Below are 18,372 nucleotides of genomic sequence, written 5' to 3'. Positions count from 1 at the left end.
GTTTTGATTGTCTATAAATCTAAATCACGTCAGTAAGCTGCCTTGCAAGAATTGTTCTTCATTTGGTAATTTGTTAGAGAAGATATTTCATATTGATGATTGTGATTAAGAAGTATCTCCAGTCCAGAAAACACATATTCGAAATAAAGAAAAAACCTTGAAATATAATTAAGAAACATATCCGGATTATAGTTAATACTTAATAATCTTTATTAAAATACTATAAATATAATATTCTAATAATTGTTGCTATTTATGTACAGTGGGATTGAATATTTACCAAAGAATTACCAGAAAAAAGACAATAGTAAATACTATTTTTTCGTTTCTCTACGTATATTTAATTATTTTTTGACATGAGTATGTGAATATGCTGTCATTTTGTTGATATAAAGATATATTTAAATAATGTACACAGTAGTATCAAGCCTGTTGATTTTAGTAAAACATTTTTTTACAATTTATTATTGCATATTTGACGAAGTGCAATGTACTGATTAATGTTTATTTTTTGTTGACATTTTCTATGTTCTTTTTTTAGGACTTATGATTTGACACTAAGAAATAAATACTTATAATAGAAATACTTATTATACAACTATGTCTAGTTGACGAAATCAAAACAGAATAAACATGTATCAAATACACATACGATACAAACACAAATTGTATAAATAAAATAATAATCAATCAATATATCAAACGAGATAAAACATAAATAAATATTATACATTTAAAATATATCAAGAGATAGATAGAATACAAAAATAAATAAATAAAATTAACTTAAAAACATTGAACAAACATATTGAAACCAAAGCAGTAGATAAAATATAACGTAAAGGTTATACATATAAAATAGTTTGGTTTCTCTAAAATAAAATAACATATGAGGTAATAAATTTGATAGAATACTGTAAATGAATTTCATGTAAATAATCAAATATTTTATCGATATGATTTGAAGTGAAAAAAGTTTTCTGATTTCTAGGTATGTTATGTCTAATTCGAATAGACCGTAGAGCCTCACATGATTGTAAAACATGTCGGACTGTTTTTAATAGTCCACAATAATCACACAACGGAGGAACATCGCCAGTCATAAGATATGTATGTGAGAACTGACAATGCCCGATCATTAGCCTATTTAACAGGACCTGCTTATAACTATTAATAGATAATGTCATAGAAGTAAAAAAATCTTGGTTAATAAACCACAATTTATTATCACTTTACTTCTTTAGCTGCTTCGTCTGCTCTCTCATTACCGTCTATGCCCACATGACTGGGAAATAATTGATATTCTTCTTTTGCGTTCAACAGGATTGTGATAGATGTTATAGATCCCAACGATAATAGGGTGTCTAAAGGTTGCATTTTCAACTGCCAGGATAGAGCTTAGGGAATCAGTACAAATCAACCAATCCCCAGACTCAACCTTCAATACTGCCGATAGTATGGATGAATGTTTATGAAGTTTGTAAGCTTCTATTCTAGAGGACCCAAAAACAGCTGCGCCTACTCCCTCAGACGATTTGGAACCATCCGTGTACAAAACTTTATAGCTTGGATACAGCGATAGAAGATGACCAAACAGGTCCTTGAAGATTCTAGGACCAAAATTATCCTTGATGCTGTGAATCGTTAGAGATATGTCTGTGGGCAGCGATGGAAACATCCATGGCGGGAGATTTGTGAAGCTGGAGACGTTAAATTTATCTGTATTAAAGTTGATCATCTTTATAACCTTAAATAACTGGTCCTTGAAAGATTGTGCCCTATATGACGGTGTAATGGGTTTGGAGGAACGCAAATCTAACATTATAATTAACAGTTTTGGAGCTTTAACAGTAATTAAACATAAATTAAACTGTAGTTTCAAGTCTCTAGTCCATTTATAGATCTGGTTGACTGCGACTTGCTTTTTCTATAGTCTTAGGCAGAGATATAACTGTGTCATCGGCAAATGTTCAAAGTATTGTTTTCTTTGGTTGTTGGGATATCAGCAATATAGAACAGATACAGGAGTGCTTTCAAGATCCCGTGAAATTCTAGTTGAAATAGGTTAAAGTGTTGAGAATAGGTTTAAGTATGAGAATTATTTTTGTAGATTAAATCCAAATACCATACCCGGTCAAGAGCTTGTCAGACATCCAGAAATATTTCTTTTCTTTGAATGTCTTTTTAACAACCGCTGTTACTCTGTGCACGTGGTCGATCGAGTGGTGATTTCGAAATCGAAACTGGAAATATGGTATTCCTATAAGTGGTTTAATACGTTTTAATAGCAGTTTCACAAATAATTTTGATATCGCAGGTAACAGCGAAATGGGCCTGTAAAATAAAAGTTGTTTTGCCAGTATGTCAGGATACGTCAGCATAATTATTCGAGTAACCTAAAGACATTCCGAAACATGATTCAGTCTCTAATAGGCATTGAATATATATATGTCAACATGATTATTGCTTTTCGAGGCTATTCATTCAATAATCTAGGTGAAATATCATCAATTCCAGGAGTATAGGCCATTTCGATCTGATATTATATTAGTGGGTTTCTATATTTTTTATATTTATATCACAAATCACTTCATCCGTCCTGTTCATCGTTCTTCCTTTTATCAGAATGATATTATAATAAAATATGTTAAACCTGTTATCCTTTAATGAGAATCAGATGAGAATTCGGTTAATTTCTTGATGTATCTAAGAGTACTCAGAAGAAGCAATGTTATGTGAATATGGCGTTTAGTTAGGTAAGCGATTTTAAGTGATTAAGGTTTAGTAAGGATATCACTAAAGTGCTCGATCTAAAATACAAAGATGGATATCTGACGAACGTATGGAAATAGTACAGGAAGGCTTTCCACCTAACTTTGATTGTAGATACTGGCCCTCATTTTGGACAATTTTGAAAGCTGAACATGCTGTCTTAAAATTAATCAAATTCTGTGAGAGTTTGCTTCATACTGTGCAACAAGTAAGCTATGAGATTCAACATATCGTTATCTTTTTTGAAATTCTTAGACTCTTTGGAAATTATACCCAATTTTCAACTATAACTAAAAGTTAATGACAGCTGCCTCTATTAACTTTTCATTTAGTCAAAATTATTTACACGAAAGAATGGTTTGGGGTGAGAACAGCCACAAATCAGAGGGAGCTCTATCTGGCATATAAGTTGAATATTTAAATAATTCGTACATTAATTAGGTAGTCATAGATATAAAGTTCATTCATTGATCTTAATAAATGTATTTTATGATAGTATTTTATGAGGATAGTTTTGGTTAGTTTGATTATTTTGGTATGAATGATGAAATTTTAAAATATTCTAATTTTTGCGTTGAATTTTCAGTATTAACGTAGCGAAAAGATGGAACTTGGTATAATTTAATACATTAGAAAACCTTTATGTTTAAGTACTGCAATTAATATTCTATTAAATTAATAATCTCTACTCTACCAGGTTATCTTTACTGTTAACCTTCGCTGCTGATCTGGGATCAAATACTTACCCTAGAAGCCGACTATGTTATTTCTGATTACAACAATAAAATATCTCTAATAACGTTTTTTAACGTATTTCCAGTATAGATTTTAATATTTTTTGATAAAAATGTATTTTTTTTTATGTCACGAACCAGAGCGTGATCGGCACTGAGGTCAAATTTAATTGCCGCTCACATTAATGGGCTCACAACGCGCGAGCGCGTGGCTAATGAAAATGGGAGAAAAGGAAAATACATTGTTGAGCAGATGATATAATTTAATATACCATAACAAATATATATATTAAATATATATATTGTATAAATATATATATATATATATATATATATATATATATATATATATATATATATATATATATATATAAATAACTAAGTAAATTTTACTACAAACAAACAAAATATTTATTCAAGTAAATTGAGAAATCGAGCATGAGCTAATACAAATTTTCACTAAAACTCGCAAAATAAATAAAAACCATATTCAGGTAAATCATAAGAGGTCACTCATGACATGCACAGAATACATAAATAGTGCCTTTTTTTGTAAATTACAATTTTTACATTGCTTTCTCATTACACGTTTCATATCTATTTTTGCAGTTTAAGTACAAGGGGGCCTTGATATATCGAAATTTTTTCCCGCCTTATTCAATTCTCGAAAAATCGAAACCAAGCATGTAAATAACTCACCTATAGTCTTATGTACCAATACAACTGATAGTGCCGAATTACGCGATGAAGCGTAATTGGCGTCCAATGAAAGCTACACATGACGCGCTAGCGCGTTATTGGCAGCGAACGTATTCAACTATTAATTTTCATATAGACAAGCAATTTTAACGATACTTCAACTGCTAAGTTGTCTTAAAGTTCTCAGAGAAATTTATTTGAGTCTTTCAATTCATTAACTTCGAACATTTTTGTTTCTTCAGGTTGTTATTTGTTATGGGCATCAAAATCACTTCCCTTAAATTCTTGAAGCCAATACCAATTGAAATATGACGGTGCAATACCACCGTTAGTTTGTAAAAGTGTTTGAATGGCTTTGGCAGCAGATTTCTTCAAAATAAACAACAAATTAACGAATCCCAAAAATATAATTTTGAGCATTCTATAATTAGCATCTCTATATACTAAATAACTCAACAATACTAAACGAAAAACTGTTACATTATGTAGAGTAAAGCTAAAATAATTGGACTAGGTTGTTTAACATTTGTATTCAGTATTTTCACCAACAGATAGTTTGCTGTTCAATATACATGCATGCCTAATAACTTATATTTTCGTTATATTTATTAAAATATTCTGAAACAATAATAGGTGCAATAAAGTTTTGATTATTATTTAAAAATCTGACGTATAAACAAAATGAACCCAAAATAATAGGTTCAGAAAACCCGACGATTAAAAAATATCCACCTCGTTTTTGTTTTAAACGCAATATGGATTAAAGACCAAACAATTGTCAGCGTGCCATAAAAATTTTACGTATAATATCATGTAACACATCAATATAAAAAATAACTAAGTAATTTATACAATTGCCAAAATAAATTTGTAAATAATTCAGTGCTATTGTTAAATAAAAATCGTGTTATCTAATGTATTTGTTTATGAATTAGAATATATAGGACTGATATTATACTCACTATTGTATGAGGATTGATAAAATAGTTAGACTCATCGTTACTATTATTAATAGAGTTTTAACTTGTATCTAATACGAATTAATTTGTTATAGTATTTAAAAAAAATATAACATCAGTTCAATACGTTATGATGATGATTTTGCTTTTCAAGTCATCGTAAAATGTATAAGAAATAATAAGAAATAGACTAACAAAATAAAATAACAATCCAAGTGCAACTCTTAACGTAGATAAAGTGTTTTATGATGACGTTGCTTCCAAACATTAAATAAAATCTTATGGAGATAATTGGGACCTTATAATAATATATATATATATATATATATATATATATATATATATATATATATATATATATATATATATATATATATATATATATATATAATTATATATAATTATAGGGTTACTAGGGCTTACACAAACGATCATTTCACTAATTCACGTGAATGGTTTGAATCTTCGTCTATTAGTTTGCTTCTGAATTGCATTGTTTTATACCCACATTTGCATGGTATGCCCTGTATGGAAGAATATCCCAAAATTTGTGTCCACATATTCCAATAGTCCATGACTAAGCAATTGAGGTAATGCACTGAACATCAAGCTTCCATTCTAATTTCAGTAGCCTATGTTGCTCAACAGTAACTTGAGTCCTTTTTTGGTGGCCCTCTACCCTGAACTGTGTGACTGTGGCGGGTATACAGGAACTAACGACGCTTTTCAAAGTGTAGATGTTTATTACTGGTAACGGATTATACAGTCTATCCAAATTTATTTTGTACATACGTCATTTAAATTTGTGACGTCAAAACGTTGTAATGTTGCCTCATCGACTCCGAGTTTTAGTTCAAATTGGCTTTGCTATACAACAAAATTCTAATTCAAATTAAATATTTTTTTTTATTATTTAATTATTATATTGTTACTAGTCGTTTTCGACTAACCTACAGTTTGTCTTTGTGATAACTTAAATCTAGGTATATAACTAGGAGTACCCATAGGCCCTATCTCAGTCTCTGGTGAAATAATGTTTACACATGTCACTGCTGTATTTTTTAATATATGCACCTCACTACACAACACCACACAATATCAGATGGTTTGATTCTTTTGAGTCTGTGTCCTGTTCTGGTGGTATCTAAAAGCTGTAATATTTGGATATCCTTTGCAATTCTCTTGATTTCTTGACTGACTGTGGGTATCTGAAGGTCTCGATGTAGGTAATGAGTCCTATGGTATCTGGGTGTACCCACAATATCTCTCAGGACTTTGTTCTGAAAAATTTGTATTTTGTTTATGTTACTCTTTGCAGAACATCCCCATACTTGAACTCCGTATGTCCTTATAGGTTTTAGTATTTGCTTATATAATAGCAATTTATTATGTACTGATAATTGTGATTTTCTTCCAATTAGGCGGTAAATTTTCCTATATTTCAATTCCAGTTCTTTTCTTTTCTTCTTTATATTTCCCTTCGAGCGAAGTTTTGCATCAAGATTCATTCCGATGTAATTAGCGTTGTTGCTATATGGAATGATAGTATTATTTAAAGTTATTGGTGCTTGTACGGTCTGTTTGTAGGTGAACTGCACATGCACAGATTTACTATCATTAATTTTATTTAATGTCAGTTGCCTGTTGTAATTTTCGTGAGGCTTCTTCACTATTGTCTCCGACAGCTATAATTGCAGTATCATCAGCAAATGTAGTTATCGTAATATTCTCCATTTGTGGTATATCACAAGTGTAGAGTAAAAAAGTAAGAGTAAAGTAAAGTTCCTTGTGGTAGACCTGCTTGAGCTTCTTTTATTGTAGAGTAATCTTCTTCTTGTTTGACTCTAAACATTCTGGTTGTAATGTACAATTTTAATAGTTCGGTGTGTCGTTTTGGTAACATTTTCTGTAGTTTATAAACAAGGCCTTCATGCTAAACCTTATCGTTGGCTTGTGCAACATCTAAGAATATAGCTGAGGATATTTTTTTCTTCCGTAGGTTTTTTTCAATAATATCTGGTATTCTGTGGACCTGGCCAATTGTTGAGTGCTTGTTGATAAACCCAAACTGGTGTGTTGGTATTAGGTTTTTTCTCTCTATGATCGGTTTTATTCTTTTCAACAGAAGTTTTTCAAAAACCTTAGATATTACAGGCAACAGTGATATAGGTCTATAGGCTCTTATTTCGTTTGGTGACTTCCCAGGTTTTGGGATCATTGTAATTTCCGCCATCTTCCAAATGCCTGGGACTTGTTTTAATCTAAATGCTGTATTGTTCAAGTTGGTGAGTTTTATAATTCCCTTCCTTGGTAGTTTTTGCCTGTAATTCTTCTGTTATTAAATTGTAGCCTGGTGATTTCCTGGGGTTAATGTCAGTTTTAATAACTTTAATAACTTTAGCTCTTTCGGCGTGACTAATTCAATCATCGAATTTTCAGCTTCCGGCATGTCCGGCAAATTATATCCAATATTAGTTTCGTTTCTATCTAATGCATATATTATCGAAGGACTTAAAACTAATTAAGTATACTTATAATAGTTTATGAGTTAGGGTTGTGTTTGATTATATTTACATAGAACTCTTTTCCATACCACCTATAAGCTATAGTTCAAAGCGCGTTTCTAGTTGTATCCCATACATTGACAAGAGTCGATTTAGTCGTACTTAGTAGAGAAAATTTAGTCGGATTCTAAAACAATTTGATTGAACAAACTTGATGACGTATGTACAAAAAACTTTGGATAGACTATATATCACCTTTTGTGGTCTTACAGCGTTAGCAGTTATATTATTAACCTTAACTTTTTCCCCTTAACTAAACCAAGGAATGCTTCAAGTAAATACGGAACGATTGCCAATCCAACGCCCAATTATTAATTTAATTTTGATTAACTAAATGTTTGCAAAAAAAGAACAGTTTTATGATTTCTCTGGAATCCTACCGACTGCACCTGATATGAAGAATGTGGCGTTTAAAATAAGACCTTTGAATTTACTATCAAGACCTATTTTGATAACAATAAAACACTTCACTCATCACATCTGACAGATAGACATAAACCGGCCATTTTGCCAAACAACCAGGGTATTCGTATCAGTGAAAAAATTTGTTGATTTATAGATTACTGGCTGTTCCTCGAGACAATGTTCTAATGAAAGCGGTTTGCAAGATTTTTTTCGAATTTTTTTATTTATTAAGATTTTATTACTAGTCGTTGCGACTAACTTACGATTTTTCTATAGTGACTTAAAGCTTAAGGTACTTATCTAGGAAGATCAATTTCAGTGTTTTTTCATTTAGTTAACGTCACTACATAACTACAAAAGATCACACCGTTTATTTCTAGTTTATGAGAGTTTATAGAGTTTATGTCCAAGCTAAGTGTTGTTCAAGAACTTCAGCACTTTGGCGTGTGCTTGTTGATGCCAATGATGTTTTGCATCAAGATTCATTCCAAGGTACTTAGTAGTTACTGTATAGGATAATAGTATTATTTATATTTGTTGGTATATGAAGAGTTTGGTTGAAGGTGAATTTAATATGCACTGATTTACTCTGGTTGGTTGTTATTCTCCAACTGTGGGTCCACTTATTTATATTATTATTTGTGTTTTCTGGTTGCTTTTTCGCTGATGTCATATTAGTAATATTAGAAGTGATACGTAGCTTGTTCATGATTCATCGATCGGTGCAAGTAGTACTTTGGTAGAGCAGTGTCTGTTAAAAATGACTTTCAAGGCTTTTTTCGATTTTTTACATATAACTGAACTTTTCCTTGAGATGTATATTGTTTCTGATAGCGTTTAACCTCGGTAAACGGGGAAAATTCGTGATAAATACACTCAAAGATAGGTTTGCAGTACTTTGGATTTACTATTGAAGCAAAGCTGTACAAATGGTAACTATGTGAAAAGATATACTTTTCATGTTCTGTGCCAACATTGTTGGAAGAACAGATCACGGAAATAATTGCTACTTTTTCTTTATAAATATAGTCGGTATAAATGCAAAGAAAGAGCCTAACATAAATATCCTGACGCAACATCAATATAAAAGCCCGTTCCACATATGGACATTCTATGGTGTCTATATGTATTCTGTGTTCTAAGTGTTGTTCGCAGTTTAACTAGTCACTCGGTAATCATAAATCACCGAATTATTATATTATAAATTACCGAATGTTTATAGAAATACATTTTAACTGTTTGCATTTTTTTCACTAAACTTAGGCGACCCTAGCGACGAGCAAGGAGACCTACTACACCAAGATATGGCGAGAATCGAAAGGTGATACCATTGATTTTGGAACGATGAGCGATTAGCATTAGACCCTAATCGGTGAAACAGATCCCAACTTGTATAAAAGACCTCGTTCAACCTCGCTTAATTTGATTGTTAAAAATAGTTAATAAAATAATGAATCTATTAAATATTTGAAAAACTAGAATGAATTTCCAAAGAGGGGCTACAGATTTGGATTCAATCCTCTAATCTACTTTATAAACAGATTTTGGTTGTGCAGTTTCAGTACTCTGTAATATTTTTCATTGAATGAGACTACAGATGGGAATTAGCCGCAACTGTTTTGACCTCGGACAATGTTATTCTATTTTTTCTCTCTATGATTTATTTCTCTCCGTCTCTTTTGTTCTCCATGATATTGATCAGTTTCCGTTTTGGAACTGTTCATCATATCTTCGGTCCAAAGTAATTTCTCCACTGAAATCTGTGAGTCTATTGAGTGCATTGATTATTCTATCTTAATGAAATGATTTAATTTCTAATCTAGTTACGTATTTCAAATACTTCACGATTGCGTATGTCTCTAACAGTATCTCAGAGCTATATAGGATTGGTAAATTAAGCGTACCAAAGAGTCGGATTTTAATCTTGATATTTCTTTTCTAAAAGCCTCTACATCATGGTCAATTCGTCTTATTACTTCAGCCATAGGTTCCGTTAACTTGTTATGTATTACTGATTCCAAGTACTCGAACACTTGAATTTACTCTAACTGAATGCCGTTAATATTTATAATAGCAGGTAATCAATCAGCTCTCAGTACTTCAAAACATTATAATCACTTAATTGAATGTATATTTCTATAAATAATCAAAAGCTAACAGGTCAATTGAAAAGTCCCCGGCCTGACACATAGATGGCGCTACTACAATTAAATCCATATTGTTTTTTCGATAGCCCTAACTCTCAAAAAATGTCACAAGTCATTGAAAACGATGGCAAAAATCGATGAATTGGGCTTCGAATTGCTTTCTCATCCACCGTATTCTCCAGATCTGGCCTCCCCTGACTATTTCCTGTTCTCAGATCTCAAAAGAATACTCACCGGAAACAATTTGTCGTCAAATGAAGAGGTGATCGCCGAAACTGAGGCCTAGTTTGAAGCAACGGACAAATTGTACAATAAAAATTGTATCGAAAAGTTAGGGCTCCCTACAATCAGTGTATTGGAGGGAATTATGTTGAATAGAAAAAACTAATTTGGCCAAAAAAATGTGTTTTACTATGGTAGGTCGGGAACTTTTCAATTGACCTGTTATATACTACTAAACAAAGCAATTATCAAAAAGAAACAAACAGATGTCCTTTAAACAAATTCAAAACAATCGTAGAGTAATATAAATCAGATATACATCACTTACTGATAAATGGTTACTGGAACACATTAATCTCTGGATCTATAAAACTAATACTCATAATAAATACAATAATAATTTTTTCAAATATCACATATTGCGTTTAACATCTCGCGAATACGTGACGCTTCTTAAGGAGAATTATGGATGTGTGAGGGCTTGTGTCATGCCATGTTGTGTTATAGGAAGGAACGTGTAGCGGTGATTTAAAGTCTGTTTGCTGTCTGATACCAAAATCAACAGAAATTCGTACACGCTACACATTCCGTCTACGCTTTCAATTGTTCGATTACCCAGGGAATTATTCCTAAAAAAAATATTGACCGAAGACGAAACATTTTTTTGCCGTACGCAAAAAAATGGCGACCGATTCGGGTATAAATCGCTGGATACGATACGTTGGTTCACTCGTGAGTTTCCCAGTACTCCTGGCCAGAGGTACACACTACTAACAAAATCACGGTTAAGTTTTTTTTGAATAAATTGGTTTTTATTCAGAAAATAGTAACTGTGTTTTTGACATTTAAAAGTGGTTTTTCAATCAACTAATCCGTATAAAATGGAGCAGTCTCCCAGCAGTAACTATTTCGTATACTTCGCAGTTTTAGCAGGTAAGATTCTCTTTAAAATATTGACATAGTCGGAAGTATCACCCTATTTTACCATTTTTTTATGAAACCGGTTGGATACATTGAGAGGCATTTCGTTACGCCATGATGTTATTTATCTTGGATTATTTGGAATCTGTATTGATGTTAGATATGGATAACAGCATAAATACATTTAATTCTTTATAGTACATTATGTTGTTTTCTCGTATTTACTTTGTTAATAGGGCTTCATAGTAGACTGTAACCTCGATAATTAGAACTAATTATAATCGGATTGATTATTCAGATTGGTAAACAATTTGCGTTACCGAAATTGCGTGATTATTATGCCTTGAAAAGAATTGAAAAGCAATAACTGGTAAATTATTCTAAATTAATTTTCAAGGTTTCTTGTGTTCTGATAAATTGTTCACTTAAAAATATATTGTGAACCAACGGTACTATTAATATTAATAAAAATATTTTAATCAATTTCTGCAACTTTTTACCATCTTCCTGACAACATGGTGATATCATATCGAAAGGACAATATCGTAAAGGTGTAAATGTATTCAAACACCTGCAGTGACAGTTTCATTTGGTTTTAGCTACTCGTAATACACTAAACCTGTAGCCATGAATATTCTGGTTTGAAGTGAATTTGAATCTTCCGATTTTAAGCAATCCGAAAGTTCTTTCCTCGTATTTGCCATTGACATCAAAATCGCTACTTTAAAATCGACGAAACGCCAATTTTGAGACTTCCTTGATTATAATGTAGATTATGTTGAAAAATGGCAAAACCATGGAATTTAACAGTTATTGTTCAGATTGGTAAACAATTCACATTATTGAAATTGGGTAATTGTGTTGTGAAAAGAATTGAAAACCAATAACTGGTAAATTAATTTTGAAGGTTTCTTGTGTTCCGATAAATTGTTCACTTAAAAAATGTAACGTGAACCAACGGTACTATATATATATATATAATATATATATATATATATATATATATATATATATATATATATATATATATATACACATTTTTTTTATTATTATTTAATTAATACATTGTTACTAGTCGCTTCTGTCTAACCTACAATTTGTCTTTATGATAACTTAACTCTTTTCTTAATTTACTGTGGGTATCTGAAGGTCTCGATGTAGGTAATCAATCCTATAGTATTTGGGTACGCCCACAATAGCTGTCAGGATTTTGTTCTGAAAAATTTGTATTTTGTTTATGTTACTCTTTGCAGAACATCCCCATAATTGAATTCCGTATGTCCATATAGGTTTCAGTATTTGCTTATATATTACCAATTTTTTATGTACAGATAATAGTGATTTTCTTCCAATCAGCCAGTACATTTTCTTATATATCAATTCCAGTTCTTTTTTTTTCTTCTATATATGTTCCTTCCAGCGAAGTTTTGCATCGAGATTCATTCCGAGATATTTAGCGTTGTTACTATATGGAATGATAGTATTATTTAATGTTATTGGTGCTTGTACGTTCTGTTTATAGGTGAACTGCACATGTACAGATTTACTCCATTAGTTTTTATTTTCCAAGCATGTGTCCGATTATCTATATTGCCAGTTGCCTGTTGTAATTTTCGTGAGGCTTCTTCGCTATTGTCTCCGACAGCTATAGCGCAGTATCATCAGCAAATGTAGCCATCGTGATATTTTCCATTTATGGTATATCACAAGTATAGAGTAGATAAAACATTGGTCCTAGTACACTTCCTTGTGGTACACCTTCTTTAGCTTCTTTTATTGTAGAGTAAGCTTCTTCTTGTTTGACTCTAAACATTCTGATTGTAATGTATGATTTTAATAGTTCGGTGTGTTGTTTTGGTAACATTTTTTGCAGTTTATGAACAAGGGCTTCATGCCAAACTTTATTGAAGGTTTGTGCTACATTTAAGTATATAGCTGAGCATACTTTTTTACTCTCCTAGGCTTTTTCAATATCATCTGTTATTCTGTGGACCTGGTCAATTATTGAGCGCTTGTTAATAAACCCAAACTGGTGTGTTGCTATTAGGTTTATTCTCTCTATGATCGGTTTTATTCTTTTCGACAGGAATTTTTCAAAAACCTTAGATAGTACTGGCAGCAGTAATATAGGTCTATAGGCTCTTATTTCGTTTGGTGACTTCCCATGTTTTGGGATCGTTTTAAGTTCCGCCATCTTTCAAATGTCTGGGACATGTTTTAATTTAAATGCTGTATTGATCAAATTGGTGAGTTTTATAATTCCCTTTCTTGGTAGCTTTTGCAGCAATTCTCCGGTTATTAAGTCGTAGTCTGGTGATTTCCTGGAGTTTTTTCTAAATATTCAGCAAATGCCTCTGCTTTTTGGTGATTGTCACGTGACCAATTCCCACATAAGTCTTTTATACGTGGACTGTGTAGACATGAGCGCTTTTAGATATTCTGTGGCTTTCCAGAGTGAGTAATCAATTTCTTTATCATCTGTTATATTTCTCAGATAGTCATTTATGGTTTTGTTTTTAATTTCCAGTGTTTACTTTTTCAGTATTTTTTTTAAACAACACCTTGTTGAAAGGACGATGTTGTTAAAGTGATAGGTATGCCTTTATGATTTTCGGTCTGTTAGTCGCTATTGTTGATTTCCTTTACAACAATGATTTCCTTTATAACAATGTTAAATGTATTCAACTGATGTAAGATGAAATGTATTCCAGCATCTGCAGTGACACTGATTCATTTGGTTTTATCTCCTAAATTTTCATAAAATCACACTATGGATTTAATACAAAATATAATATTAACATATTTTTAGACGTATGTTGAAAAACTTCAAAAGGTTTTGTAAAGTGTGTGGAAATAATCCTAAAATATATATGACGAATTAAAAAAATAATTCTCACATGGTCTACATAACTGAGTTTTATAAAATTATCGTATACATAAACATGTTTTTTAGCTTTATAAATATAGCTTCTATATGAGGTAAAAGGCAACATTAATTTATTTTCAAAAATGATAAAATATCCATTTGGAGTAAAAGATTCACTGAATTGTAATATTTCTCTCAGTATTTTTAACTATATTTTTATATTTTTTTTTTAGTAAGTGAAGGTCGATTCATTTTTTTAAGCTTATTATTCTCTTACTATTCCATAATCTGCCCAATGGGCAATAAGTATTTGTTGAGATTTATGTTATAGTGCAACATGTAGGAAATCGCATCAATAAGTGATCTAGTGTACAAACTTAAAAATTAGTATCAATTGAAAGGTCCCGGTCTACCATAATAAAACACATTTTTTTGGCAAAATTAGTTTTTTTTATTTAACATAAATCCCATCAAGGAATGAACACTTATTATAGTGACACTCCAACTTTTCGATGCCATTTTTGTAGTATGATTTGTCCTTTGCTTCAAAATGGACCTCAGTTTCGGCGATCACCTCTTCATTCAACGAAAATTTCTTCCCTGAGAACAGGAAATAATCGCTGGGATGAGGAAGCAATTCCAATTCATGGAATTTTGCCATCATTTTCACTGACTTGTGACACGGTTCATTGTCTTGGTGAAGCAGCACTTACTTTTTCTTCAAATGCTGCCGTTTTTAGGCGATTTCGTCCTTCAAACGGTCCAATAACGCTATGTAATAGTCGCTGTTGATGGTCCTTCCTCTTTCAAGGTAGTCAATGAAAATTATTCCATGCGCATCCCAAAATACATACTCCATAACCTTGCCAGCCGACTGTTACATTTTTTCATGTTTTAGAGTGGGTTCATCATGCGCAGTCCACTCGGATGACTGCCGATTGGACTTCGGAGTGAAATGATGGAGCCATGTTTCATCCATTGTCACATATTGCCTCCAAAACTCTTATTATTACGCTTGATCATCTTCAAACACTGTAACGAATCATCAACTCATCATTGTTTTTGGTCAAAAGTGAGCTCGAGCGGCACCCACTTTGCACAAAGCTTTCTCATACCCAAATATTCGTGAATGAATGATTTCAGAAATTGATTGTTCAGAATTGACTACACCAATTTATTGTATAACTAGCGACCCGCCCCGGCTTCGCACGGGTGCAATGCTGATACTAAATTAAATACACTACAGAAAAAATATGAACGTTGTATATAAAAACATAGCGGCCCGCTCCGACTTTGCACGGGCATAAAATATATATACCTATGTCACTCAATGAAAACATGATTAAAATCGATCCAGTATTTTTGGTTCATTCATTACTGCCCTTGGCCTGCACGCATTAAATTTGGAGTAAAACAATTCCTCTTTCCCTATACTTACTATGAAGATTTCCTGCTATCTTTGGAATATCTAAATTCATACAATTTTTATTACATTACACATTTTTAAACGCAAATTTTAAATTTGTAATATCTCCGAAAATATTTGTTTAATTTACATGCTGTAAGGAACCATATTGATCTATATTAATTGCACACTGTATTTAAGGTACTTAATTCGATAAGGATTAATGCCGTATTGCTTAAAATAGCTTCGTAAATAAGCCATTTTCTCACGTAAAAAGTAAACAATAAAACTGGTTAATGTGGGTTATCCCTAAAAGATAAACATATACCATCGCGGACTTTTTTGTAGACCTTTTTATGGTGTACAATACTGTAGTACATTAATTTGATCTAACTCGTAGGGTTAGACAGCGTTTTTGCTAATTGCTAAATAAGCCTAAAAAAATAGGTTAATTTACGACATCACGTTAGAAACCTCTAAAATTAGCAATGTTGCCTTAGTATATTATGCTTGTATATAAACCTTCCTCTTGAATCACTCTATCTATTGAAAAAAACCGCATCAAAATCCGTTGCGTAGTTTTAAAGATTTAAGCGCACATAGGGATATAGGGACAGAAAAGGCGACTTTGTTTTATACTATGTAGTGAAGATATATTCATCGTAAAGTTATCTGACTCTTATTCGTTCTAATCTACTTGGGCTTGGCTGCTTTCAAAAGAAACTTTCAATATTAGTAAAACAGGTTAGTGATTGTCAAACATCATAACTAACAAATAATTTCTTTTCAGTCAATTTAATATCCTTCTCCGCTGGTGGAAGTTGGTCATGGGCATCTCCAGTAATACCAAAACTAAGCAGTACCGATCCGGACGTTAATCCCTTACCCAGACCTACCACAACTTTCGAGGAATCCTGGATCGTGGCTCTGATGAACCTGGGAGCAGTCGTCGGGCCTCTAGCCGCTGGTGTTTTCTCTGAAAGATTCGGAAAGAAGAAGACCTTACTGATAATGGGTCTACCGATGCTGGCATCCCACATCCTCTGCACCCTGGCCCTCAACGTCCACTTCTTCTTGGCCGCCCGGTTCCTCATGGGCGTCGGAGTGGGTACTGTGTTCAGCGTGGTGCCCGGGTTCGTGGGGGACATCGCCGAAGACCGAAACCGCGGAGTTTTAGGAAGCGTACTTGGTGTTACCAACTGTGCCGGTATTTTACTGATGTACACGGTGGGTCCGTTCCTATCCGTCAGGATATTCAGCTTCCTGAACCTCATACCTCTGGTCCTTTTCTACGTAGTGTTCGGATTCTTCGTACCTCAGAGTCCGTATGACGTCGTCAAAGCGGGAAATCACAAACAGGCCAAGGATATCCTGGTTAAACTACGAAACAGGACGTCGGTAGAGAAAGAACTCGCTTTCATCGTTGATACCACTGAAGCGGCTTTGAATGAGAAGGTTGGTCTGTCGACCATCTTCCAAAGTAGGGGCCTTTGCAAGGGTTTGATAATCAGCAATGGATTAATGGTGTTCCAGCAATTTTCCGGTATTTGCGCGGTTCTGGGATATATGCAAAGTATCTTCGACATGTCTGGAAGTTCCATTCCATCTATTTACTCGGCAATGATCATCGGTGTCGTTCAACTACTCGCAAATGCGGCCAGCGCCCAGATAGTAGACGCAGCAGGCCGTAAAATACTTCTCATCATCTCCCACGTCTTCTCATTGTTGTCCTTGTTAAGCCTTGGGGCGTATTTCTACTTAAAACTGTCCAATTACAACGTTGACCAGATCAATTGGCTCCCCATCACTAGCCTTGTGATATACATGATCGCCTTCAACCTGGGATTGGCCAACATGCCCTGGGTCGTCCTCTCCGAACTATTCCCCAGCAACGTCAAATCGATCGCCTCCGCCATAACGTCGTTCTTCTGCTTCTTCCTGTCGTTCTTCATTACGATGTGCTTCCCGTTCTTGAGCGCCGCCATAGGCATCGCGGGCTCCTTCTGGTTGTTCGCCGGGGTCTTGGTATGCGGCTTCGTGTTCTGCGTGGTGCTCGTGCCGGAAACCAAAGGCAAAAGCATCCTGGAGATTCAGAATATCCTGGAGGGTAATTCGAAGTGAAAGGCGTCGTCCGCGGTGTCGACGACAAGTATACTAAGCGGAGAGAGATGGAAAATGACATGTTTACAATATTATAAGTGTTATGTAAGGATCTGTATGTTCAAGAAAAGATTAAAAAATAAACGTTTACTGTTGACCGTATGATATTTATGTATTATTTTAGAAATTGTAGTTTATGTTACCTGTGTGTATGTGTTACAGTAATTTAAATATATTTAGATGATATAATGTTATATTGACATTTATTAATTAATAATTATATTTAAAACATTTATGTATGCTTATAAGAGGTCAATTGAAAAGTCCCCGGCCTACCGTAGTAAAACACATTTTTTTGGCACAATTAGTTTTTTTTATTCAACATAATTCTCTTCCAGGGTGATACACTGATTATAGCGACCCTCCTACTTTTCAACGCCATTTTTGTAGTACGATTTGGCCTTTGCCCCAAAATAGGCCTCAGTTTCGGCGATCACCTCTTCATTCGACGAACATTTCTTCCCAGCCAGCATTCTTTTGAGATCTGACAACAGGAAATAATCGCTAGGGGTCAGATA

The 18,372-nt window shown here is 33.2% G+C and overlaps 1 protein-coding gene across 1 annotated transcript; it reads left to right on the top strand.

Moving 5' to 3' along the window:
* The first annotated feature begins 11,248 nt into the window (after positions 1-11,248).
* LOC143202803 (trehalose transporter 1-like protein) lies at positions 11,249-17,948 on the top strand. Its single transcript, XM_076414615.1, has 2 exons — positions 11,249-11,435; positions 16,485-17,948. Exons 1-2 carry the CDS (start codon positions 11,384-11,386, stop codon positions 17,813-17,815), a joined length of 1,383 nt encoding a protein of 460 aa, XP_076270730.1. The 5' UTR covers positions 11,249-11,383; the 3' UTR covers positions 17,816-17,948.
* Positions 17,949-18,372: the final 424 nt, after the last annotated feature.

The sequence above is a fragment of the Rhynchophorus ferrugineus genome, unplaced genomic scaffold, assembly GCF_030347505.1.
Source record: "Rhynchophorus ferrugineus isolate W39M unplaced genomic scaffold, kcgeb_rfMv2 rfM1, whole genome shotgun sequence".
Lineage (NCBI taxonomy): Eukaryota > Metazoa > Arthropoda > Insecta > Coleoptera > Curculionidae > Rhynchophorus > Rhynchophorus ferrugineus.
This window is presented reverse-complemented; position numbering and strand designations above follow the sequence as displayed.